This window comes from Tupaia chinensis, unplaced genomic scaffold (assembly GCF_000334495.1).
Source record: "Tupaia chinensis unplaced genomic scaffold, TupChi_1.0 Scaffold139422_1, whole genome shotgun sequence".
NCBI classification, from domain to species: Eukaryota; Metazoa; Chordata; class Mammalia; order Scandentia; family Tupaiidae; genus Tupaia; species Tupaia belangeri.
The window spans coordinates 785997-812775 of record NW_006199308.1 but is presented as its reverse complement, the minus strand read 5'-3'; the positions used below and the strand labels follow the sequence as shown (position 1 = coordinate 812775).

Here is a 26779-nt window from a genome sequence, read left to right as displayed (position 1 = left end):
CTCAGAGAATTTACTCTAAGTGTTCATTCTAAGCTTTAACATAGAATCTGGCATTTGGAGCTGATGGGGAGGAAGGAAGATAAAGGTCTCTAACCCTGAGTTTGAGTCAAGAGCTAACAATGTTCCCACATCCTAATATTTGAACTTTTACCTCATTCGACCTCTGAATCTATTTCTTCTCCTCCTCCTCCTCCAGTTTTCCCCTCTGAGCACTTGTGGTTTATTAAAGGCCCACTGTACCACTCCCTGTCAGAAGGTACTGGGGATACGAAGAATCAAACAGAGTCTCTGGCTTGATTGAGCTTATCTCTTGGATAAAAGATGACAATTCATTGTTTTATTTTATTTTGCTGATTTTTTAATTTTCCGGAGCATGTGTGTGCTCACCAGAGAGAGTTGGAGAGACACAGAGGAAAAAAAAGGGAGAGAGAGAAAGAGAAAGCACTCCTTGAGGGGGTATGGTCATGCCATAATCCCTTCTCCATCTTGCCATCCTGTTGGGATTTGGGGCACACATGCACATGCGCCCAGTGTGTTTCTCAAGCTGTCAGGGTTAGGCCTCCAACCGTGTGATCAGCCATGTGGGACCCAGCTCTCGTAACAGCAAGGCCACAAGGCTAGCCCAGGACAACTTATTTATAAGCATCACAATGCTTAATAAGAGCTCTAATAAGAAATCGTGAAGACTATTCTGGAAATATACAACAGGAATAACATGCAAGGAAGGAAGGGACATCTAAGATAGACCTAAAGGTTAGCTGGAATTTGGCAAACGGGGATGAAATAACTTTCCTGGATTGTAAAAAGCATATGGGACATAGCCATTACGCTAACTGCTGGTCCCGAGCACCTGAGTATCCTAAGACTCCCTACTGGCTCCTTTTTTTTTTTTTTTTACAAATTTTGTTAACTACAGTCAAGTATTTAGGCTGTAATTTCCTATGTGACACTTAATGCAAAAAGAACACATGTGTATACTACATTTTTCTTTATCTTCTCCAACATCAATCAGTTGGACACTCCATGAGTATTCCAAGTTATAGCTTTTTTCTTTTTTTTAAGGAAGAAGAGCCTTTGAGCTTTACAGTTTTCCTCATCCTTGTTCTTGTGTATGTACATGAAAAAACCTGAGTGTGCATGTGTAGGTATAGTTTTAATGACAAAATCCCCCTCTCTGGTTTTCACAGAAGGATATTTTTCAAACTGTTGAGTTGTTAGGAAAGTCATGATGTATTTTCCTATACAAAAATGCATCGTGACTTGTTTTATGACCCAATATGTAAGTGAGTGCACTTAGCACAGAACAACACTAGTCAAATATCAGGAAAGATGGGGAGAAATCAAGCCAACCAACTAGCAATGAGCAGTTGGTGCCAGACAGGCCAACAGGGTTTGGGCTGCCTTAAGGCATAGAAATGTGAGCTTATTTTTAGCACCCCTGTGATGCTCAGACATGCTGGAGAATCCTGTGGGCTGACATGGCAAATTATACCCTGTAAACTCCTGCTTCCGCTGGACTGGCTTTTGACGAGGTGCCTGAAAATGGATGCTAAGCACATAATAGAATTTGGTTCCTGTATTTATTGTGAGGTTCTTTCTTTCTTTCTTTCTTTCTTTCTTTCTTTCTTTCTTTCTTTCTTTCTTTCTTTTTTTTTTTGTTTTGGAGAGGTTTTTGCTTTAGGGTGCGCTCACCAGACAGACAGAGAGAGACAGAGAGACAGAAAGCAAGAAATCGCACCCCGGAGGGATGGCCACACCGCAATCCCTTCTCCATTCTCCCCTCGGGATCTTGGGCACGTATGCACATGCGCCCGGCGTGAGTTTTAAGCCACCGGGTTCGGGATGTGAACTGCGGTCGACTACGTGGGAGTCCAGTGACATAGCCATTATGCTAACTGCTGGTCCTTGTGAGGTGCTTTCTAACCATCAGGACATGTATGACTTCAGAATTTATTGAAAATTGCTTTTTTTGACCAGGAGGCACCCACTTTATAAGGAGAGGTCAGGCATAACATGTGTATAAAAATGTCCATCTTTTTCACTCTGAAAATCTGAGTCATATTTTTATAGTGAAAAAACTCACACCTTTTCCCACCACCTCTTAGCAATGGAGGGCTGTCGGTGGCATCTGTAGCAACTAAGGTTGTCTTCCCTTGGGGATAGTCCCCCACGTGAGTATGCTAGCAGGACTGCTTGCTAAAATACAAGGACCTCTAAAAATATCATTGTAGGATGACTGGACATTTTACCAAAATGTAGAAAGACGTTCCAGGAACTTAGAGGAAAAAGGAAAAAAAAAATAAAGCCAAGCCACTGGCTAAGTGATCAAAGAACTAGTGTTCTAGAAGCACTTCTAGCCTTCCATTCTGTGCCCGTGAGTCCTTGGTCTCTGCCTTATCTGGAACAAGACAGGAATAGTCCCTGGTGTCTGCTTCACTGGGCTTTTATTTTATAGTCTTGTTTTTAAATAATCACCAAATTATCGGGCACTTTTTTTTTTTTTTTAATACCAGAAGATATGTGTACTCAGCAGAGAGAAAAAGTGCCCAACAATGGAATGTAGTCGTGCTGCAATCCCTTCTCCATTTCTCCATCCAATTGGGATTTGGAGCATGCACACACATACATCGTGTGTGGGTTTTTTTTTTTTTTAGGGGGGGGGGTTTTTTTTTTTTTTTTTTTGGCGTGTGTGCTTGCCAGAAAGACAGAGAGAGACAGAGAGACAGAAAGCGAGAAATCACCCCTCAGGGGGATGGCCACGCCACAATCCCTTCTCCTCCGTTCTCCTCTTGGGATCTTGGACATGCATGCACATGTGCCCAGCGCGAGTTTAAGCTGCCGGGTCTGGGACTCGAACCACAGCTGACTTCATGGGAGTCCAGCGACATAGCCATTATGCTAACTGCTGGTCCCCCACTTGTATTTTTTAAGCCACAGGGGCTGGAATTCTAACCACTATTAGCCATGTGGGATCCGGCCCCCTTAACCATGAGACTATGGGATTGACCACAGGGCTTATATAAATAACAAATTGTTAGGTGCCTAAAATTATTCTTTTGAAACTAACAAAGTATGATATTTGCAGGAGAGTCACAAGTGTGAGATGCTGCTACCAGGAAACCAGAAATATAAAAGTGATGAAAGTATTGTAACAAAAACATGGCAATGTACAGAAATTAATTATGAGTTTCATAAAAGGCAAATAGTTTATTTATTGTGAGCACTTAGAATCTAGAAAAAGTGAGGACAACAGAGGCTGGTGTCTTAGAGTTCCCCAGAGAAACAGAAACAATAGGAAATGCTAATTATGAGGGACTGTCCCACTCCAGGCTGAGGAGTCCCAGGGTCTGCATCTCAAGCTGCAGGCCCAGGGATGCTACTGGTATAATTCTGTCCCAGTCAGAAGACCTGAGAACCAGGGGAGCTAGTGGTAGAAATCCCAGTGCTGGGACCAGCAGTTAGCATAATGGCTATGTTGCTGGACTCCCACGTAGTCAACTGCAGTTTGAGTCCCGGACCCGGTGGCTTAAACTCATGCCTGGCGCGTGTGCATGCATACCCAAGATCCTGAGAGGACAATGGAGGGGAAGGGATTGCAGTGTGGCCATACCCTCTGGGGGGTGATTTCTTGCTTTCTATCTCTCTGTCTCTGTCTGTCTTTTTGGCGAGCGCATGCGCCCTATAGCAAAAACTTCTCCAAAAAAAGGAAAAAAAAAAAAAAAAAGAAATCCCAGTGCTAGGCCTGGACAAGGTAAGATGAGATATAGGGAGGCTCAAATAGGGAGGCAGCTGAAAAAGGAGTGAATTCCTCTTTCCTCCACCTTTGTTCCATTTTTTCCCTAGACAGATTGAGTGATGCCCAGCCACACCACACCTGGAGCCCAAGTTACTTTACTCAGTGCAGCAGTTCAGATGCTAAGGTCACACGGAAGCACCCTCACAGGCACACCTAGAAACGATTGTAATCTGGGTACCACATGAACCACCGAAGTTGGTACATAACATCAGTTATTGCAACGAGTGATAAGCTTCTGTTTTTTTTTTTTTTTTTTTTTTTTTTTTTTCTGTTTGTGATGACATTATTTATTTATCTTGATAAAATACATGAAACCAGGAACCAGCAGTTAGCGTAATGGCTATGTCGCTGGACTCCCATGTAGTCAACCGCGGTTCGCGTCCCGGACCCGGTGGCTTAAAACTTATGCCGGGTGTGTGTGCGTGCGTGCCCAAGATCCCGAGAGGAGAATGGAGGAGAAGGGATTGCAGCATGGCCATCCCCCCTGGGGGGTGATTTCTTGCTTTCTGTCTCTCTGTTTCTATCTGTCCGTCTGATGAGCGCATGCGCCCTATAGCAAAAACCTCTCTAAAAAAAAAAAAAAATACATGAAACCCACTGTTTCTATTCCAACTAGAGGATGCAGAACTTTCTAGAAGAATGTTTCTGAAGTACATTCACGGTACATGAGGTGGATGAGTTTAACTGGACACAGCATTACTTATTTCAGTCTCTTGTGTTTGCTATGCTACTTTTATCCTGAAGGCTTCTTCATTGGAGCTTTTCTATTGTACATGTTTTTTGTAATATACATTTCTCTTAAAGTACTTTAAGTTTCCAGTTGATCTAGTCTGACTAAATGACATTATTTGGCCAGACTAGAGAAGTTGATGACAGTTAATATCAACTGCATTGGAACAATGTCTACTAGGTAGTTGATATGACACAGAGACATACTGAAGTACGATGGATTCTTCCAGGTCTCGAAGACAAAAATCACAGGTCGTAATTCATTGTGGTTAAGGCATCCAGCTGTGTGGTTGTATAACCTCACCACTGTTCAAAATGTCCGACCGTGTGAGTACGGGAGGACAGTAGAGAATAATCACTTACAGATTTCACTCAGGGATTTAAAAACTAATTATAGTAAATGCCACAGGCCTACTCTTAGTTTAAAACACATGTTACATTATAAAAACTCTTCACATAGCTTATTTTTACCTCAGTTGCAAAAAAAAAAAAGGTTACTTATAAAGGATCTGAGTTACAACATCAAGAACTTGCCTGTACAGATAAAGGGTCATGAAATGATACATTTTCCAGACTGTTTATCTTTTTCCATCATCACTATGTATTTTCTTCAGCTTTTTCATGAAAACCCTTCCAACACAATTTCAAAAGAACATTAACAAACTTGTTGTTATCCTCCCTCCATTTCCTGGCCCCATCTACTATTTTGCTCACTTACATCAAAGAAATGAAAATAATATTTCTTCATTGTTTTTCATCCTTTTTCAGAATGTGTAAACATTGTGTTTGGGGAAACTTGCAATAAATCTAAAACTGGCAAGATTTTATGCCCAATATATGCCAAAGAACTAACGTCCTTTTCTTTTTTTTTTCTGAAGGCTGAAGAGAAACAGTGACGATTATGGTAGAACAGGAAATCTAGGAGCCGTTGCTGATTCTAGAGTACTTGTAAAAAATACAAAGAAGAGTTCTGTCAGTTAATTACTGAACATTAAATAGCATAGAAACTTTTTGCACTTCAAACTCACCTGTGAGAATTTACAAGTTGAAAGGCTACATTAACAGGTTTAGCTACAGAAAAACAAGGTAGTTTTCCTCATATGGTTGGTTTTTTTAATCCATAATACGGACAGAATTTACAAATCCTTACTGCAACCCTGTGAGATAGCTATGGTTTACACTCACTTTACAGATGGGGTATCAGAGAGAGCAAGCAGTAACAAGCTCAAGAATTATAAATCCAGAACATTTTCTTATGAAGCAGATTATCCTTATTAGATACTGAGTTCTGATGGTAAGGACAGATTCTGAGTGAGCCTCTGTTTTTCTCCAGAAAACTACTCTGTGTAGAATCTTTGTGTGTATGCATGTGTTCCAGTAATGGGCTCTTTTGAAGGAATTTATGACCACACATGGTACAGCTGACTTTTCTGATGAAGGTGAGGGGCGACTCTGGGAGATCACAGCTTCTGGCTCACATCTCTCTTGCTGGACGGTCACTGGGGGCTCCTGGTGCTCTTCCAGGGCCTGGGAGGCAGGATGGGTCCCTGGCTGCTCTGCGGCTCCATCATCCAGGCCAATAGCAAAAGACAGCTGCAACTGGGGGTGTCTCCACTGTCGTTGGAAGGAGCTTCTTTGACCTCCACCCTTTGTTTGACAGCTAGTTTTGGGCTGTTGAGTTCTGAATGCCAGACAGGTGTGAGGACCGCACAGTTTCGGGTGAGAATGCTTGATTCATTTCAGTTGCGATGTGAGAAAGGTAGCCGGCATGAAGAAATCGAATCCCCTCTTCTAAACGACCATGATCCACAATCTGTTTTGGGCCTTTCCCTGTGAACATAATGTGCGACAAACAGCGGAGTATGATGGGCTGGATGTCCGTTGGTTGTATTTGTATGCATTCACTGGTTTGGTGAATCAATATCACCTTGAAATTGTTAGAAAGCACTGCTCAGTGGGCTTGAAATAGACATGTCCAATTGCAGCTGTACAGTCACACGGAAAACCAGATTCTTGCTGCGTGTTCAGCTGCTGTAGAAGGACAAGGCTCTGGCCAGCGGTATCCACTGCGGGTCGCCTTCTCTGTCCTAGCTGTGCACAGAGCCCTGGTGCTTCAGGTAGAAGGCAGCTACAGCACAAATGCCACTGGGGGGCTAGGAGAACATTCTCTGCGAGAGCAGATCATCTGTCCCACCACTCGTGTAGCTGCAGGACACCACTTACGGCAGCTCGAGGGAGGGGCCGGAGCCTGCAACAGCCCACAGGGGCTGGCCCAGTTACTTACCCAGACGCCTCTGTGGTGGTGGCTAACTATTTCTTTCTTTCTTTTTTCAAGAGAGATTTTTGCTATAGGGCATATGCACTTACCTAGAGTCAGAGAGATAAGAAGCAGACAAGAAGAGACAAGAATCACCCCCCAGGGAGGGATGCCCACACTCCAATCCCTTCTCCCCCATTCTCTCGGCATCTTGAGAAAGCATGGACACGTGCCTGGCATGAGTTTTAAACTTTCAGGGACTCGAACCACAGTGGACTACGTGGGAGTTCAGGGAAGTAACCACTATGCCATCTGCTTGTCGTACTGTTTCTTAATACCAGCATGCCCTCCACCAGCCACTCTTTGGAGATAAATGTAAAGTAATGTCTGTGGTACTGCTGCTACTTCTTTTTTTAAAAAAAATTTGCTATAGGGTATGTGCACTTGCCAAGGAAAGACAGACGGAGGGAAAGGGAAATGAGACAGAATTCCCTGGGGCATGTGGCCATGCTGCAATCCCTTCTCCTCTTAGAATTTTGGGCATGCTTAAACATGCATCTGGTAAGCTTTACAAGCCACCAAGTTGGGACCAGCAAATAATTTAATGGTTTTGTCACTGGACCCCCATGTAGTTGACCACAGTTCAAGTCCCAGACCTGGTGGCTTAAAACGCACACTGGCCACGTGTGCCAAAATCCCGAGAGGAGAGTGGTAGAGAAGGGACTACAGCACGGCCACTCCCCACCCCATGGGGGTGATTTCTTGCTTTCTATCTCTCTGGCAAGTGCACACACGCTGTAGCAAAAATATCTCTTAAAAAACAAACAAAAATCCTAAATCAAGCTGCTGGATCTGAGACTCAAACCATGTAGCCAGCCATGTGGGATCCAGCTGCTTTAACCACCACACCATTGGCTGGTCCCATGTTTCTACTTCTTTACCACGTAATATAGATAAGAAATCCTGGGACCAGCAGTTAGTGTAATGGCTATGTCGCTGGACTCCCACGTAGTCGACCGCGGTTTGAGTCCCGGACCCGGTGGCTTAAACTCACGCCGGGTGCATGTGCGTGCGTGCATGCCCAAGATCCCGAGAGGAGAATGGAGGAGAAGGGATTGCGCTTGGCCATCCCCCCTGGGAGATGATTTCTCGCTTTCTATCTCTCTGTCTCTGTCTGTCTGGTGAGCGCACCCACCCTAAAGCAAAAACCTCTCAAAAAAAAAAAAAATCCTTAGAAGGTCACCAAGTTTATATTTTAGTTCTCAAATTTCTATGTGGTACTTGAAAAAAGTATCAGTCATTGATTATAATTTGCAGTTCCGTGACCTCTTATTTCGATTCGACTTTCATTTCCTTGAACATTGTAATTATGGCCTAGCTGTTTTATGGATGGATCTGTTTTTGTGCCTGTTAATTAATTTTTCTGGTTTGTAGTCTTGCCTCTTCATGTGCCCAACTATCTTTGATTTTGTGCTGAACATTATAATAAAAATTTTTCTATAGGAAGAATCCTTTATAGAAAACTTAATTGGCTTCTGTTAGGCTCTTGGGGAAACTAGCAGTTTAGGACAAATGTAATTTAAGTTTCAGATGGATTGTTTTCTGGTTAGCTGGATAATACGTACACAGCTGCCATTATATGGAAGAACCATTCACTCTTATTCTTAAAGTGCTATGTGTGGAGTTTTCAACCTGAAGCAGTTGTGTGGCTTTCTAGGGTCCCTATCCTTAGACCACTCAACCTGCTCAGTCTCTGAGCTGCTTTCTCTTCTGGATAACAAATGTCCCCCTGGCAAAACAGAGCTCACCTCTTTGGGTTTTTATCCTGGTATTGAATGATTTCCTATCTTGTTAATTCTTTATTACTTTTAGAAAAGTACTTTTTAAAATTGTAATCTAGTTTTTAAGCTATTTTCAGTGAGAATTAGACACCCAAATTATTTAATCTGCCATTATCACAAATAGAATTCCCCCACTATTTTTATACCCAGTCAGTGGTTCCTCCAGATAATCCCAAGAAGACACAATCTTTCTATTTTAAAAGATTTCCACGGATGGTGAAAATATTCTCCAAACTTGTCATTCAGTATTATTCTATGTGAAATTCTAATGTTAGAGTCTGAATTTGTGCCAAGTGAACTTTGAGAAATCCTGTCGTTGGCCATACTGTTGGTTCTTTACCTTGTGATAGTTCTTCTTACATGTGGAATGTGATCTTCACTGAAGCATAATATGGATGAGTAAAGGAAGGACTCATCGTTGAAGGCCAAGTGATGACAGGAAGAAAACCTCATTTTACTTCATGTCATCCTGATAGAAATAGTAATAATTATTTAAAAAATTGGAACCCATACATTTCTGTTCTTCATTCTTTATACATAGTCATTTAATTCTCAAAAAAATTCTATGAAGTTAATTATGATAACATACATGATTGCCATCTTACAGATGAGAAAATTAAGGCAAAAAACGGAGTTTATAAAGATACATAAGGTACTTTATTGTAAATGCCCTTCTGATTTTGGTCCGTGTCTTTTATTTACGAACCTTTCATTTATTGCTTAATGAAAAGAACAAGTAAGACAAGGAGGAGGTTTTTAAAAAGTTCCTTGAAATAAGATAATATATCCAAAATGGCATCTGTAGACATATCCATGTTTTCAGGTCTGTCGAACCTTCTAGTCTGAAGGTTAACAACTGAAAGTCATTAGTGCAAAGAAATCTTTTTTTTTTTTTTGGAGAGATTTTCACTATAGGGCACGTGTGCTCGCCAGACAGACAGAGATATAGAGACAGAAAGCGAGAAATCACCCCCCAGGGGGGATGGTTACGCCGCAATCTCCTCTCCTCCATTCTCCTCTCAGGATTTTGGGCACGTACGCACACGCGCCCAGCATGAGTTTTAAGCCACCCGGTCCGGGACGCGAACCGCGGTCGACTACGTGGGAGCCCAGCGACATAACCATTACGTTAACTGCTGGTTCCCAGTGCAAAGAAATCTTAGCTCTGAATGAATGTGGCATAATTCTAAACCGAATGTATATGACTGCCTTCCCAACTGTCTTTCATTATGTGAGAGAGAAACTTCAAATGCACACACTACTTTATGAATTCTAATGTGTGTGTTCAGGAAGGTGAAGGTGTTCCCAATTCCTGTCCTTCCCAGTCCTTTACTCAGCCCTCATTACCCGTAGGAGAGTGTAAATTTCTGTAGAAATACTGAGCTAGGAAAAGGGTGATGGTCAAATGTATTATTATCTTTTGTGATAATGTGGCTATTTAATTACTACTGGACTAGGCTCTATGCTGCAACGACAATTTAGATGCTAAAATTTGGGATGATTGTTTCATTTTAAGCATCTTTTTAAAAATTTTTTATTATTGAGAGAGAGAGAAAGAGAGAGAGAGAGAGAGCGAGCCATCCCCAGCAGGATCTTCACGCTGTGGTCTAACCCCAGCATCAATCCTCTGGGATCATAGGCATACATGTCCAGCAGCATGCATGGGAGATGTGGGGATACAAACCTACGACCTTCCCTTGTGGTCTCAGTATTGCAGAATTTAGCTGGCCTATTGCAATTATCTTGAGGATATTATAGTCACCATACGTAAATGGTGAATATTCCATTATACCATTAGCTGAGTATATTAGACCCAAGCTATCAGCACTAAATATTTTCTTGTACAGGTCTTCACTACTGAAACAGATCTTGTAATATTTTTAGAGTTTTAGTTTAGTTTTTTTTTTGTTTGTTTGTTTGTTTGTTTTTGCTATAGGGTGAGTTTGCTCACTGGAGAGATAGAGAAAGAGCGACAAAAAGGAAGAAATCACCCCCTAGGGGTGACGGCCAAGCCACAATCCCTTTACCATTCTCCTTTTAAGATTTCGGGCATGCACATGCGCCCAGTGTGAGGTCTGGTTGATTACATGGGAGTGCAAAGACTTAATCATTTTAAGTCTGGTCCCACAAATCTTGTAATCTTAACTAAAGCAAGACTTAAGAGGCCGGCAGGCAGGTTGTGTGGTGGTTAAGGTGGCCAATCACAATTCCAGCCCCAGAAGCCACAGTTTGAAAATCATACCGGATGTATGTGTGTGCATGACCAAAATTCCAGGAGGAGAATGGAGAAGAATGATTGTGTTGTGGCCATCCCTGCTGATTTTGCACTTTCTCTCGCTCTCTGTCTCTCTCTGATGAGTGGACATGCCCTATGGCAAAAACCTAAAATAAAAAAAGAGAAAGAAAAGAAAACAGAGATTTAAACTCTTAGTGCAATGAAATGTACTCACTCTCTTTTTACACACACATATAACCAAATTTGATTGATATATTTAGTGTGCAAATGGCAAGATTTTTGTTCATGAAAAAGAATCTCAAGTCATATTTCTGATTGTGATATGCTTCTAATAATATCTGTTAGAGCTAATAATTTCTATAGCCAGATTAGGTGTTTGGGGCATCAGGGTAATTTCCACACATGGACAATCCATGACTGAGATCCTTAAAGCAAGTCTAGATGACATTGTAGATCATAAAGAGATAAAATGGGTTGATCTTCAAAAGATGTGGAAGAAAAATAGCACAATAGCTGTGCTTCTTTTTTTTTCTTTTGAAGAGGTTTTTGCTATTGGGCGTGTGCGCTCGCCAGACAGACAGAGAGAGACAGAGAGACAGAAAGTGAGAAATCACTCCCCAGGGGGGATGGCCACACCACAACCCCTTCTCCTCCATTTTCCTCTCAGGATCTTGGGCATGCACGCACATGTGCCCGGCGTGGGTTTAAGCCATCGGGTCCAGGACTCGAACCACGGTCGACTACATGGGAGTTCAGCAAGATAGCCAGTACGCTAACTGCTGGTCCCAATGCAGCAATCTTTTAAAAAACGTTTTTGAAATCTGTTTGAAGTTCCCATTGCTAATTGTGGTGATCACAATCTCTGGGTTCAGTAATTAGACTTTGTCGTCTTTAGTTTGGGTTAGACAATGGCAGTTGAATAGAAAAAAGCAATATTTGCATGCAGATTCTATCTTCTCTTCCATCAGATTTATTTTATGATTGTTTCCTTGGTTCTTGTTTAATAACAGTAGAATTTTTTTAAAAAAAATTCATTTTATTTGTTACTATTATTATTATTTTAATTTGAACCAGAGAGAGACAGAGAGAGAGAAAGGGAAAGTGAGAAAGCAAGCCACCAGGTCCAGGACTCAAACGCTGGTTAGCCATTGGGAGTCCAGCGCCTTCACTACTGTGCCATCTGCTGGCCCCTAGTAACAATAGAACTTTAAACAGATGAGGAAAATTATCAAACTGATTTGGTATGTATTGACTAGTTCCTTTCTTCAGCATCTGTTCACCTTAGTTACAGGAATCGATATAATTCTCCAGAATGAATTCAATATACTCGCTGCTTTTCTAATGATTGGGAAATTCTAATTGTGGAAAAAATGGGGGTGGGGGTGTGGTGTCTTGTTTTTTCACTATGGAAAAGATTATAAATGAAGAAAGTCATTCAAGGTAATTCAAGACCTGAAGGCAAAGCTTGATCTTGGTGACTAAGTCCATGGATTGAGTTTAGATTTGACATCTCTATTGAAATATGACATCTCTTTCTGCCAGCTACCAACCAGCATTTTTCCTGAGTCATTAATTTCCCCTGGGGAATGCTGATTTTAGATTCAACAATATCATTTCCTCTGGCACTGTCCCTGATACATAACCAACAGTCTATCCAAGTTGGAGCCTAGCCCAGTCTGAACTATTTGAAATTATATTATGTTGGCCCCAGGAAACATGGCAAGGGATGCTCACATGACTATTTGGGCTATCATTGAAACTGAACATCTTTCTCCAAGATTATGTCTTTACCTTATAGGATATTCTCCTATTAATCCTTTTAGCTCTTAGAAAGAGATGGGTACTGATTTTAACGTGCTCATTTTGAATATAATTTATAGGTGATTGGAAAACTGATGGGTGTTTCCAAAATTAACTTATAAAAATTAGGAAAGTGGTCAATTTGCCTTTATTTCCTTTGAAATTCAGGAGCACTGCATTCATTCTAGTTAGGAAGACGTAATTGAGACTGGTGAAAATAAAAAGAGATTAAAAAATAGAGCTGAGGGGTCAGCAGGTGGCATGGTGGTTAAGGCACTGGATTCCCACGTGGCCAACCATGGTTTGAATCCTGAATCCAGTGGCTTGAAACTCACACTGGTCCTATGTGTGCACTCACAATCTTGAGAAGAGAATGGAAGACAAGGAATTGTAGCGTTGCCATCCTCTCTGGGAAACAATTTCTCACTTTCTCCCTGTCTATCTCTGGCAAGCACACACTCCTTGTGGCAAAAAGAAGAAACATCAATTACTAGAAGGTCTTTAGATCACTTCATATATTATAGATAGACTAGTCTGTAAGTATTTTCTCCATTTTCATAAATGGAAGGAGCTTTTATTACTTGTGTTACTATTATTGGCAATGGTATTATTATTCTCATATAAGTAAAGTAACATAGAAAGAGTAAAGGCCTTGGGTACAGCAAGACTGGATTCTAATAAAAGTTTATCTTTACTCTCTGTAAACCACTGGGAACTACTTTTAAGAATCTCAGCTTACTCACTTATAAACATAAACCGTAATGTCTATTTCTAAGGGTGATTGGGAAGCTAACGTGGTAATTAGCATCTAGAAGGATGTGTAACATGTGGTTCACTCATTGAGCCCTTGTGATAATGATGCCATGTTTCTATAGCAGTTATTAATAAACATTTGTCATATGAACGTATCTACAACAGTTTCTGAAATCAAGTATTAAATAACTTAGATAAGAGTATTGCTCATCATTTCTGTTGCAAGGGAATTTTTAGGCATTTGAAAACCCATGTGGTATTGGTGCTCCTAATGGAAATGAGCATAGATGATATGGGGAGGGGAATAGCATTTTATATAATAATGATGATGGAGAACATCTCTTTAGTGGAGAAAGCCAAGTGCTAAGTTGGATTTTCAAGCGCCTGGTCAAGCTGCACTCTTTTTTCCTCCATTTCTTTCTTGCTTTTATTTATTTATTTATTTTTTTAAGGTTATTCCCATAGAATGGATATGCTTCCTGGAGAGAGACAGAGAGAAGAAAAATGAGAAATCACCTCCTGAGGGGATGGCCATACCACAATCCTTTCTTCTCCTTTCTACTCTTGGGATTTGGGACATGCACACACACCTGGTATGATTTTCAAGCCACCAGGTCTGGGACTCAAACCACACACGGCCATTGTAGGAATCTAGTGCCTTAACCACACGTCACCTGCTAGCCCCAATTCTTCATTCTTTCAGGATCCTGGACATACCAATACATGTCCGGCATATTTTTTAATCCACTAGGGCTGGCACTCACACTCGGGTAGGCCATGTGGGATCCATCTTCCTCAGTACCACACTTAACAGCTGTGCTTCAGGGCTAGTCTTCATTTCTGATATTAGTAATTTGTATTTTTCTCTCTTTTTCCTTAGTTAGCCTAGCGAGGAGCTTATTGGTTTTATTGATATTTAAAAAAATCAAATTTTATCTTATTCATTTTCTTTATTTCCAATTTTTAATTTTATTGATTTCTGCTCTAAATTTATGCTATTTTTCTTCTGCTTACTTTGGATTTAATTTGCACTCTTTTTTAGCTTTCTAAGGCAGAGCTTAGATGATTCATTTCAGGTTGTTCTTTTTTTACTTTTTTGAGAGAGATTTTTGCTGTCTCAAGTGTATGTGCTCGCCAGAGAGATAGAGAGAGAGACAGAGAAGAAGGAAGTGAGAAATCACCTCGTAGGGGGATGGCCACGCTGTAACCCCTTCTCCTCCATTCTTCTCTCAGGATTTTGGGCACGCATGGACACACATGCACCCGACGCGAGTTTTAATCACTGGGTCTGGAACTCGAACGGTGGTTGACTATGTGAGAGCCAAGCTATGTAACCCTTTCGCCATCTGCTGGCTCTTAGGTTGCTCTATTTTTCTAATACGTGCATTCAGTGCTATGCATTTCCCACTTAGAACCACTTTCACTGTATCCTACAAATTTTGGTCAGTTGTATTTTTATTTTCATTTACTTTGAATATTTAAAATTCTCTCTTGAGGTTTCTTCTTTGACCCATGTGTTATTTAGAAGTGTGTTGTTTAATAATCCATGTGCTTTGGAATTAAAAAAAGAAGTTTTATTTATTTATTTATTTTTCCCTTTAGGGTGTATATATTTGCCAAAGAGAGACAGAGACAATAAGAGAGAAAGTGAGAAATCACCCCCTCAAGGGGGGATGCTACACTGCAATCCCTTCTCTTCCATTCTCCTTCCAGGATCTTGGGCATGCAAACACACACACACACACACACACACACACACACACACACAGCATGATTTTCAAGCTATTAGGTCTGGGGCTCGAACCATGGTCAGCCATGTGGAAGTCCAGTGATGTAACAGCTGTGCCATCTTCTGGTCCTGAGATTTTTCTAGTTCTCTATTATTGATGCATTGTTTAATTCCTTTGTCTGAGAGCAGACTTGTATGAGCTCTATTCTTTTAAATGTGTGAAGATGTGTTTTATGGTCCAGGATGTGGTCTGTCTTGATGATTATTTTGTATGTGCTTGAGAAATATGTGTATCCTGATGTTTTTGCATGAGGTAGCTCACGGATATCAATTATGTCCAGTTGATTGATAATCGTGTTAAGGTCAACAGTGTCTTCACTGGTTTTCTGCCTGCTGGAGCTTTCTATATTACTGAAAGAGGAATATTAATGTCTGCGGCTATAATGGTAGAGTCACCTATTTCTCCTAGCAGTCCTATCAGAGTTTGCTTCCTGTATACTAATGTTCTGTTGTTGGGTGCATATACATTAAGGGGTGTTAGGTCTTCTTTATCACATGTAATGCTCCTCTTTATCCCTCATGTTCTTTGTTCTGTGTGAACATCAGAGATAAAGATGGCAGGTCAGCATGAAATTAATCTAGGCACTTCAGCTTTCTTCTGTCTAAGGCTAGCGTGGTATATCCTTTCTCCATCTGTTTACTTTTCCCCTATGTGTGTCTTTAAATTTAGAATGGTTTACTTGTAAATAGCATGCAGCCAAGTTCTGTGTTTTTACCCACTCTGATGATCTCTGCATTTCAGTAGGTTAACTTAGACAACTGATAGTTAAATTGATTATTGATATTCTTGGATTAGTACCTACCATTTGCGGCCCTTCTTTATTTTTCATTCTTTTTTTTTTTTTTTTTTGAGAGTTTTTTGCTATAGGGCACATGTGCTAGCCAGAAAGACAGAGAGAGACAGAGAGACAGAAAGCGAGAAATCACCCCCACCCCCCAGGGGGTATGGCCACACCATAGTCCCTTCTCCTCCATTCTCCTCTCGGGATCTTGGGCACACACACACACACGCACCCGGCATGAGTTTAAGCTACTGGGTCCGGGACTCGAACCACGGTCGGCTACATGGGAGTTCAGCAACATAGCCATTACGCTAATTGCTGGTCCCTATTTTTCATTCTTTATCCTTCTTTGACTCTATTTTATCTTCCAATCTTTGTGTGCTTTGTATCATTTTAATTGAGAATTTATTGAAAGGATTATATTTTCCCTTTTTTTCTTAGCATGTTAATGCTAAGAAAATGCTACCTTTTTTAGAGTTAGCAATATATATTTGTAACTAATATGAATCCACTTTCAGATAACACTATAGCTTCACAGGTAGTACAAGTGTCTTATAGTAACAAAATATTTCTAACTCTTTCCTCTCATCACTTACACATATTTCTGTCATTCATTTCACTTATACATATACATAAATATATCGTTGCTATTAGGATTTTGAAAAAAAAAACTGTTATCTGTTAGATTAATTAAGAATAAGAAAAATATTTTTCCTTTTTTTTAGAGAAAGATTTTTGCTGTAGGGTGCATGTGCTTGCCAGAGACTTAGAGAGAGAGAAAGTGAGAAATCCCCCCCCACACCCCAGGGAGATAACCACACAATCCCTTCTCCTTTATTCTCCTTTCGGGATTTTGGGTAAGCACATGTGCCCAGTGTGAGTTTCAAGCTGACAGGTCCGGGACTTCAACCACTATTGACCATGTGGTAGTCCCGCGACATAACCATTATGCCATCTGCTGATCCCAAGAATAAGAAAATTAATATTTTGTTAATTTACTTTCACTTATTCCTTCTTTTTTATGCAGAGCTGAGTTTCTGACCTACAATATTTTTCTCTTTCAAGAACTTCTTTTAACATTTCTTGTAAGACAGGTCTAATGGCAACAAATTCTCCCCAGATTTGGCTGGTCTGAGAAAGCCTTTTCTCTCGTACTTTTGAAGGATTATTTTATTTTAGATTGTTGCAACAAGGCACATGTGCTTGTTGAAGAGAGACAGAGAGAAAGGGGAAATGAGAAATCACTCCCTAGTGGGGATGGCCAGGCTGCAATCCCTGCTCCATCTTTCTCCTGGGATTTTGGGTATGCACACACATATGCCTGCTATGTTTTTCAAGCTGCCAGGTCTGAGATTTGAACCACAGAGTCAGCCGTGTGGAACCCAGAGCCTTAACCACGCTACCACTTGCTGACCCCTATAGGATAATTTTATAGGTTATGGAATTCTGGTTTTTTTTTTCCCAACATTTTGCATATTTCTTTTTTTAAATTTATTAACAGTGTTTTTTATTTATGAAGAATCTTTTTTTTGGGAACCAGCAGTTAGCGTAATGGCTATGTCGCTGGATTCCCACGTAGTCGACCGCAGTTCGCGTCCCGGACCCGGTGGCTTAAAACTCACGCCGGGCGCGTGTGCGTGCATGCCCAAAATCCCGAGAGGAGAATGGAGGAGAAGGGATTGCGGCGTGACCATCCCCTCTGGGGAGTGATTTCTTGCTTTCTGTCTCTATGTCTCTCTCTGTCTGTCTGGCAAGTGCACGCGCCCTATAGCGAAAACCTCTCAAAAAAAGTCTTTTTTTAAAAAATATTTATTTATTTATTTATCTTAATTTTACCAGAGAAAGATGGAGTGAGAGAGAGAGAGTGAGAAAGCAAGCTGCCAGGTCCAGGACTCGAACCGTGTCAGCCATGTGGGAACCCAGCACCCCTATCCACCATGCCACCTTCCGACCCTGAAGAATTATTTTTATAATCATTTAATTTATTTGGCCATTTGAAAAACCAGTAACATTTTTCATTTTAGAAAACATTAAATAATAAACAAGACGTTAGACAGTACTTGGATAGCTTCTTCCATCGGTTTAGCATGATGAATATTATCTCCTAAGGGTGAAATTTTCCATGATTTCCCCTTTCATCTTCAGTTGGGCAGTTACGTGACCAACAAGGAAATGAATCATTGAAAACAGATCTAGGGCCATTTTCTGCCTCTACTCAAAGGCTCCCTGATTTATAGTTCCCTCCAACGCTGCCTCTGCCAAGTTAAATGATGAGAGACCCTCTCCTGCACCTACTGCTCAAAAATCATTGTTTTGTGGAACCCGGGCAGTTCCAGCTGACCCAAGAAATTGGGTCATAGCGATGAGGTGAGAAAAGGTGTGGAGGGGTTGGGCCTGGCATTCTTTTTCAATCGCCAAGTTAACCTGTCACATGGAACGCAGAGAGAACGCACCAGGTAAAAATCTCTCTCTAATCCGTGTTCCTTGCCAGGGACTTCTTTTAAAAAATCCAAAACATGGCTCACTGAGTAGTGAAAGGTTTCTCTCTTTACCAAGGACAAACTGTGAAGTGCCACAACATGAGGACAGTGCTAAGATACCGCGCTATCTGCTCATCGCACTCTGTTTGGAACAAATAGATTTTTGTTGTCGAATGCGTTTTGCTTTAATACTGCTAGGCTTGCCATCAGGGAAGTGCGAATTAGTGAGCTCAGCCTTTGGGGGCTCTTCCCCTCTTGACCCCTCCTCATCATGAAACCAAGAGGTAGATGCCTGAGTTCGAGCTTGGTCCAAGTTACTGAGTTCTGGGATGTCCATGGCATGCTAGGAACAGGATCCAAATATCTTGGGGGAGGCTTTGTAATCTGTTGCTTTACTTTGAGGTAAGAACGTCTTCAACTGCTGTTTCACTCCACTCTCTTTTTGCTTGTAACTTTGAGGAGAAGTCCCATGTAATTTTTGTTTTTGCAGCTTTGCAGAGGTATTAGCTGAAGCTGTATTGTGTTGTGTGTTGCCTCCAAAGAGTTGATGGTCAATATAAATATTCAAGGCCAGGAGGTGGCATGGAGGTTAAGGCGGCGGGATCCTCTATGGCCCACTAGGTTGTTGCAGTGACTTGAGACTCATGGACCCATGTGTGAACGTGTTCAAATCTCAAGAGAGGAATGGAGGAGAAGGGATTGCAGCATGGCCATCCCCTTTGAGGATGATTTCTCACTTCTCTTTCTATATCTCTTTGTTTTTCTCTAGCAAGCACATGTTTCAGCCCTTGCACCCTGGCCCTTTATTTACATGTGGTACATTTTTAACCATGTATATTTAATACAAAACCTTTATGAGATTTGCATAGGAAGCATATATCTCAAGAAAAAAAGCTGTGACGATTGTAGCTTTATATATAAATTATTTAAAATTATGATGACCACATATTCAGAATTTTTATTATCACTTATAAACCTGCCCTTTTCCCCTTTTCTTCCTTCCTTCCTCCCTTTCTTTCTTTATTTCTTATCAGGAGGGCATGTGTTCCTTTTAGTTGTAGAACAAGGCAGCACACTTTTAAAAAATTCAAATTTTCTTCATGATCGATCATTTAAGTTATGTAAAATAAAACTTTGGCTACTTGCTACTCTTTTGCATGTTGAAGATTTTTGTCTTTGCAAATAAAGTTCAAAAAGTATCATCTTGAAATATTTCCATCTTTCTCTGCCTTTTTAAACAAGGTACACTCATTATCTATTATTTTACCTCTTCTTTGATACTATCGTGAATCTAAATGTTAATTACTCTTTTTTAATATCTTTTTTTGCCATAGGGTATGTGCATTGTCTCACTCACTGGAGATAGACAGAGACAGAGACAGTGAGAGGAAAAGTGAGAAGTCACCTTCCAAGAGAATGGCTGTGTTTCCATCCTTTCTCCTCCTGGGATTTTGGGAAGCCCCCACATGATCCTGGCCTGATTTCTTTTTTTTTTTCTTTTCTGTATTTATTATTTTAGAAAGATTTTTGCTACAGGGCACATGTGCTCACTGGAGAGGTAGTGGCAGAGAGACATAAAGTGAGAAGTCATCCCCTGGGAGAAGGCTACGCTGCAATCCATTCTCCTCTCAGGATTTGGGGCAAGCATGCATGTGTTCCTGCCATTATTTTTAAGCTGCTGGGTCCAGGATTCAAACTGCAGTCAGCCATGTGGGAGTCCAATGCCTTAACCACTATGCCACCTGCTGGCCCCTTTAGTTACTCTTTTGATAGTGATTTTTTTCAGAAGCTTATGAGTGCTGTGTAATGTTTGCCCTTGCAAATCCTTACTGCTGGTTCTTATGAGTCTAATTATACTTTTTATATTTTTTCCTGCATCCTTGCTTTTAGACGGCCATGATTCACTTCTCTGGGCTGTCAATATCTTTGCCTCTTTTTAATTAATTATGGATTTTTTTAACCATTGAAGTAAACCTTTTAAAAACAAAGTTGGCAGCCTCACCTAAGACTAAGACAACCACATGCTTGCATTTTTGATGAAAACTTTGTAACCTTTTTAGTTGGTCCATGAGCTGAGCTCATGCTTCTCCATTCTGTTACTTAGTAGGGTAACTCGCTTCCATTTAGGTGAGAAGTTTACTGCAGTCTTTTACCTCTTAATATTTGTCACCTGCATGCAACATTGTCACGTATGGTCGATAAGGAACATGAGTAGTTTACTGGTTGTTGCCTTGGGTGCAAAGGATTTTAAAAGCTGTACTGGAAATGTCATGCAGGAAAAGACTTTTGATTGATAAAGTCATCGAACAGCAGCAACAAAACAAACCTGAATGATGCAAACATCTTAGCACACGTTGGCTTCTCTGAGCCAGGGTTTTAGTCAACCAGTACAAAGCCCAATTGTCCTCTGAGCCTGCCTGTGGTCTTGATTTACATTTTTCTCCAAGTGCTGGGTCAACCTGGCAGAGAAGAAGTGCAGACAGTCAAGCTGTAGTGACATCTGAAAGCATGATTCTGTGGTGGGAGAGAAGAGAGAGTCTAAAAAAGAACAGCCTCAGGAGCAAAGAATGTTTCTGGTGGGCATGCTGCTTCTTTCCAACTAGAAGAGTTTTAATTAGTCTCAAGGAAACAATGAGATTGTAAACTGGAAGCTTATTGAAATGTACTATCATTTTGTTTCCAGGTGGAGCACCAGTACTCACACAAGTTCACGGTAGTGGTGTTACGTGCTACCAAAGTGACAAAGGGGGCCTTTGGTGACATGCGTAAGTACTCCTATTTGCTGTGGAACTGCATAGTTTTGATCCACCCTTCAGTTGCTTGAGTTTCTTGAGAAGTTGGGGGTTTCCCCTTCTTCAGAATGGTTATCTGTGTCTAGATTTTTGAATACTAACATTTTGAACTGATCCCGTTATGTGTTAGAATAACATGTTCCCTAGGTTTTACATCTCGTGAGAGCACTCGCAGTAAGACAAAGTTATTATTTTGCGATGTACGTGTCTTTGGAATTCGAAGGAATTCTGCTCAGTTCTATGTTGGAAAGATTGATCATATTTCAGACAAGCTGCTGCTATGAGATAGTATGCATTTGCTATTTACTTAAAAAAAAAGGGTAGGGGAACCAGCAGTTAGCGTAATGGCTATGTCGCTGGACTCCCACGTAGTTGACCGCAGTTCATGTCCCGGACCCGGTGGCTTAAAACTCACGCCGGGCGCGTGTGCGTGCGTGCCCAAGATCCCGAGAGGATGTTGGTAGTTTTAGATTATGGCTAAAATATGGGATTGAGTGATTTACCCCTCAAAAGAGATTTTGGAGAAATAATATAGGTTGCAGTTTCTCAGTGTGGCGATCACTTTGGCAGGGAATCCAAAGTGATCTTTAAATTAGTACCTGGTCCAGGTCCCATAACTTAATGGGTAAGGGAGCTGGATCCCACATGGTTGACTGCAGTTCAAATCCCAGCCCCAGTGACTTGAAAACACTGTGGGCATGTGTTTGTGTGTACCCCAGACCCTCACAGGATGGAAAAATGGAGAAGGCATTATGATGGACCCATGCCCCATTGGGGGATGCTTTCTCTCTCTCCCTTTCTCTCTCTGTCTCTGTGTCTCTCTGGTGAATGTGGGCGCCCGAAACAGATTAATAAAATAAAAATAAACTAGTACCTGAAGGAAAAGTATCTTTGCAATGAGAGCAAGGTAAAGTCTGAGGCAGAGACAACACCACTTTCAAAGGCACTAAAAGAGCAGCATGCCAGGAAGAGCTGAAACAGGCCCAGCGCTGCAGAGGGCAGGCAGCGGGGGTGCGGCTGGAGGCAGACAGGTCAGGTGACAAGCCCTCAGAGACAAGCATGAGGACACGATTGGATTTTCATTTAAAAAATGCTGGCCAAAATATATTGAACATATTGGAGAAGAATGTGCAAAATAGTTTGTGTGTGTGTGTGTGTGTGTTAGTCAAAAAGAGGGAGGGGCTTGAGCTTGTTGAAATGACAGTGAGAAGGCCACCAGAGGAGGGAAAGATAAAAGGAGAGCTCTGGGCCCCAGCCTTCCATGAAGAACAGGGTCCAGAAGGTGGTAAATGTCAGAAGCAAGAAAAGGGGTTGGGAGACAGAATTGAATAAGAGCTTTGGCTAAGCCCAAAGAGATTAGGGGAGCAGCAGTAGTTTTCTTAAAAACTAGTTGGAATCAGAGGTTTATATTTTATTTTTTTCAAAATCTATTTATTTATTTATTTATTTATTTATTGGAGAGGTTTTCACTAGGGCACGTGTGCTTGCTGGAGAGACAGAGACAGACAGAGAGAAAGTGAGAAATCACCCCCCAGGGGGAATGGCCACCCCCCAACCCCTTCTCCTCCATTCTCCTCTCGGAATCTTGGGCACGCACGCACATGCGTCCGGCGTGCGTTTCAAGCCACCGGGTCTGGGACTTAAACTGCGGTCGACTACATGGGAGTCCAGCAACATAGCCATTACACTATCTGCTGGTCCCTTCTTTCTTATATATATATATGAGAGAGAGAGAGAGAAAGAGAGGGAGAAAGGCACCCTTGACAGTGTCTTCATACTATGCTCTACTGCTAGCCTCAGCCTACCAGGATCATGGGCACATGTGCATTCTACGTGGGGCAGGGTCGGGGGCAAGGAAACCAAACCAGGGAGTCTGCATGTGGGTCTAGCTTCAGTACTGCTGCACCCTTGTTTGGCCTACATATTCTTTTTTTTTAATGATCTGTTTAATTTTATTTATTATTATTATTATTTTAAAATTTGCTAAAGGGAAGTGCACTCACTAGAAAGAGAGAGAAAGCAAAAGTGAGAAAGCAAACTGCCAGGTCCAGCTCTTGAACTGTGGTCAGCTATGTGGGAGTTCAGTACCTTAACCACTATGCCACTTGCTGTGCCTGGCCCATATATACTTCAGTCTAACCCATCTAACTACTCCTTTGCCAATGTTTTTCTTAAATTATTTTAATTTTGCTTTTAAACTTACTTTTTTGGGGGGAAAGATTTTTGCTATAGGGTACATGTGCTTGCTGGAGAGATAGAGAGATGAAAAATGAGAAGTCACTCCCCAGGATGGATAGCCATGCCGCAATTCCATCTCCATTCTCCTCTCGGGACTGTGGGCATACATGCACATGCACCTGGTGTGAGCTTCAAAGCACTGGGTTTGGGACTTGATCCGTAATCAACCCTGGGGGAGTCCAGCAATGTAACCACTACACCATCTTCTTGCCCCATTATCCTGCTTTTTAAAATTCTTTGCATTTTCATCATTTTTAGTGAGAGTCCAGTGAAAGAAAGGGCCCTGTGAAAAAGAGGTCACATTAGATGTTATATTTCAAGACTGGTCCTCACTAAACTCTGAAGAAAGACACAAGACTCACAACCGGACAGGTCATACTATTAGTTGGAAAAGTCATTCTTAATTTAACTACATACTGTGGCGGGAACTTGCTAGGCATGCAAAAGACCTAATTTGACTTTTGAAAATACAGTTTTTTATCTGTTAGACAAAGCAGTCACCACCCTCTTCTATCAATGCAGAGTTTTGCTGCGTAGGCCCAGTGGGTGTTACTATGCTTGCGACGAGTCTCCCAGATGTTCAGACTCTGTTCTCTAAGCCTCTTTCAATTGCTGTGGATTTTACTTCTTAGCAACTTTCACCATAAGCCCCAGGCACCTTGGCAGTGGTTAGTTATAATTAGTACAGGGAAGACAGTAATGCTCAATATCACCGTAAACCTATTTGAGACAACATTAATAATCATACTTAAAGACGAAGACAGGGGTGGCGGCATGCACCTATAATCCCAGCTGAGGCTGGAACATTGTGAGTTTGAGGCCAGCCTCAGCAAAACAAAATAAAACAAAATACAAATACGAAAACAATGAATATGAGATATTTATTCGCCTCATGAAGCAGAGTGGGTATAACTCAGACGCCCTCAGTGCGCCTACATAGGGGAGTCCCTAGACTTTAGAGGTCTGTTTTCACAGTGAAGGACCCGTGGAAGCAGGGACCACTGGTAGATAATTGCGGTGAAGAGAGAATCGGGAAAGACATGATGTTAACATTTTAAGTCAGGATTTATAATTTAACTTTGTTTCATTTTGTATTTAAATAATTTGTTTTGGGGGATTGTTGCCAACCCTTTATTTCACCTTAGTGGGTTTGCAGGAAATCAGGAAAAGACAAAAAAAAAAAAAAAAACACCCAAAAAACAAAAAGGAAGAATAAGAGAAATTTGGAGAGAAAAATTTAATGACAAGGTCAGTGGGAGAAAGTGAAGGGATGGGGTCAGCAAGTGGCGTGGAGGTTGAAGTGCTGAATCCCACATGGCCGACTCTGTGGTTTGAGTCCCAGACCTGGCGGCTTGAAAATCACGCCAGGCACATGTGCATGTGTGTCCAAAATCCCGAGAGAAAAATGGAAGAGAAGGGAATGTGGTCTGGCCATTCCCCTGGGGGGGGTGATTTCCCTCTTACTCACTTTCTGTCTCTCTCTGGCGAGCACATGTATTCTACAGCAAAACCAAAAAAGAAAAAAGTGAAGGGGTGATATGAAGTGCCAAATACTTTCTTTTTGAGACGCTGGAGGAGGTTATAGTGAGAAAAGGCATGTGCATAACCCTCACTTTTCTGAGAAAAAATTTGATGATATTGCCACCGAACTTGACCTATACAAATGACCAAGTAAGCTGAATTTGGAATGTAGTGTAGAGCAGTTCTTTCAAGATAGACAAGAGTCAAATCATAAAAACTATTACAAATGTCCCCGCACCTGCAAAGACCCTTGCAACAGAACATCTGGTATTTGGTTGTTTATAGAGTCTCTATTTATTTAAAGAAAACAAATTTCCATAAGGTTTATAGATTAGTAAAGAAGATTGACAGATTATTATTGAGTCTTTCTACTTTGTATATGTGGGGGCTATTTTAAGGATGCCAAACAAATAAAAAAAGCAAGTAGCTAATTCCTCGTAAAACATCTACATTTGCTTTTTCTTTTTTTAAGAATTATTTTATGGGACCAACAGTTAGCGTAATGGCTATGTCGCTGGACTCCCACGTAGTTGACCACGGTTCGAGTCCCAGACCCAGTGGCTTAAACTCACGCCGGGTACGTGTGCGTGCGTGCCCAAGATCCCGAGAAGAGAATGGAGGAGAAGGGATTGCGGCGTGGCCATCCCCCCTGGGGGGTGATTTCTCGCTTTCTATCTCTCTGTCTCTCTCTGTCTGTCTGGTGAGCGCACACGCAAAAACCTCTCCAAAAAAAATTTTTTTTATTTAAAATATTTATTTTGTTTATTTTAATTTGACCAGAGAGGGACAGAGTGAGAGGAAGAGAGAGATGAAAAGTGAGAAAGCAAGATGCCAGGTCCAGGATTCGAACAGCAGTCGGCCATGTGGGAGTTCAGTGCCTTTAATCACCACGTCACCTATCAGCCTCAACATGTGCTTTATTCTTAAAGCTAATATTAAGATTATATCTGCTTTTTATTTTGCCTCTTGATTAATCATTCTGACAAATCACATCTACGTTTGGAAATACAAACATCATAAAATCAGCAGCATTGCATGAACTATCTTTTAGGGGTTACAGTTGATATTTTAGTTTAATGTCTCACTGATTTCGTGCTTTCATCCAAGGGCTGTCGGTCCCTTCCCAGACACGTCTGTTCATTTACTCAGCGTTACTCAGATACGTCACTTCTACCCAGGGCTCCAGTGCCCATGACTCCCTGCGTGTTCATGCTCACGGTCAAGTGAAGAGACTGTTCAAAGTTCAGATTTGTCCCTTGCATAAAATCATTGCTTGTATTCTTAGTTTCTAAATAAGCAATTCAGGTTAATTTGGCACTAGGAAAGCAATTTTTACTCTGAAAGCTGCAGGAAGTTGTACTAGATGTGGCTATAACCAGTAGCAGGTAAATACCACATTTGGGTCTTAATGTTGGGTGGATACGGGTTAAACTCAATGGCCGTATTGTCCTTTTCCTCTAACAGAAGCTCATGTTTGCGGAACAGCGACGGTGACAGTAAAATTTCCATTGGGAATAGAGTTTTCTTTGTGCCTATGTGAAACAGACACAGCCCCAGCCACAAACCTCATTTTATAACCAAACGAAAGAGCAGACGCAAGCACGATAGCTACCGCACTGAAGTTCTGCTTCCTTAAAAAAGTGTCGAGGAAAAGACAGAATTAGACAGAGCCACATTTCATTCCCCAAGAAGAAATCAGAAAATGAATGCCAAATATTTTTAAGTGACAGAATATCATACAAGTATTATATATATATATATATAT

The 26779-nt window shown here is 41.2% G+C and overlaps 1 protein-coding gene and 1 pseudogene across 1 annotated transcript in view; one reads left to right on the top strand and one right to left on the bottom strand.

The window, feature by feature from the left end:
- The window catches only part of PLA2G4A (phospholipase A2 group IVA), a 195977-nt gene that overhangs the window by 31733 nt on the left and 137465 nt on the right, over positions 1–26779 (top strand). The window contains exon 3 of the mRNA XM_006161871.2: positions 21147–21228. Within this exon, the coding sequence (XP_006161933.1) occupies positions 21147–21228 (82 nt within the window). The remainder of the gene's footprint in view (positions 1–21146; positions 21229–26779) is intronic.
- On the bottom strand, positions 5020–9076 carry LOC114004628 (zinc finger and BTB domain-containing protein 25 pseudogene; annotated as a pseudogene).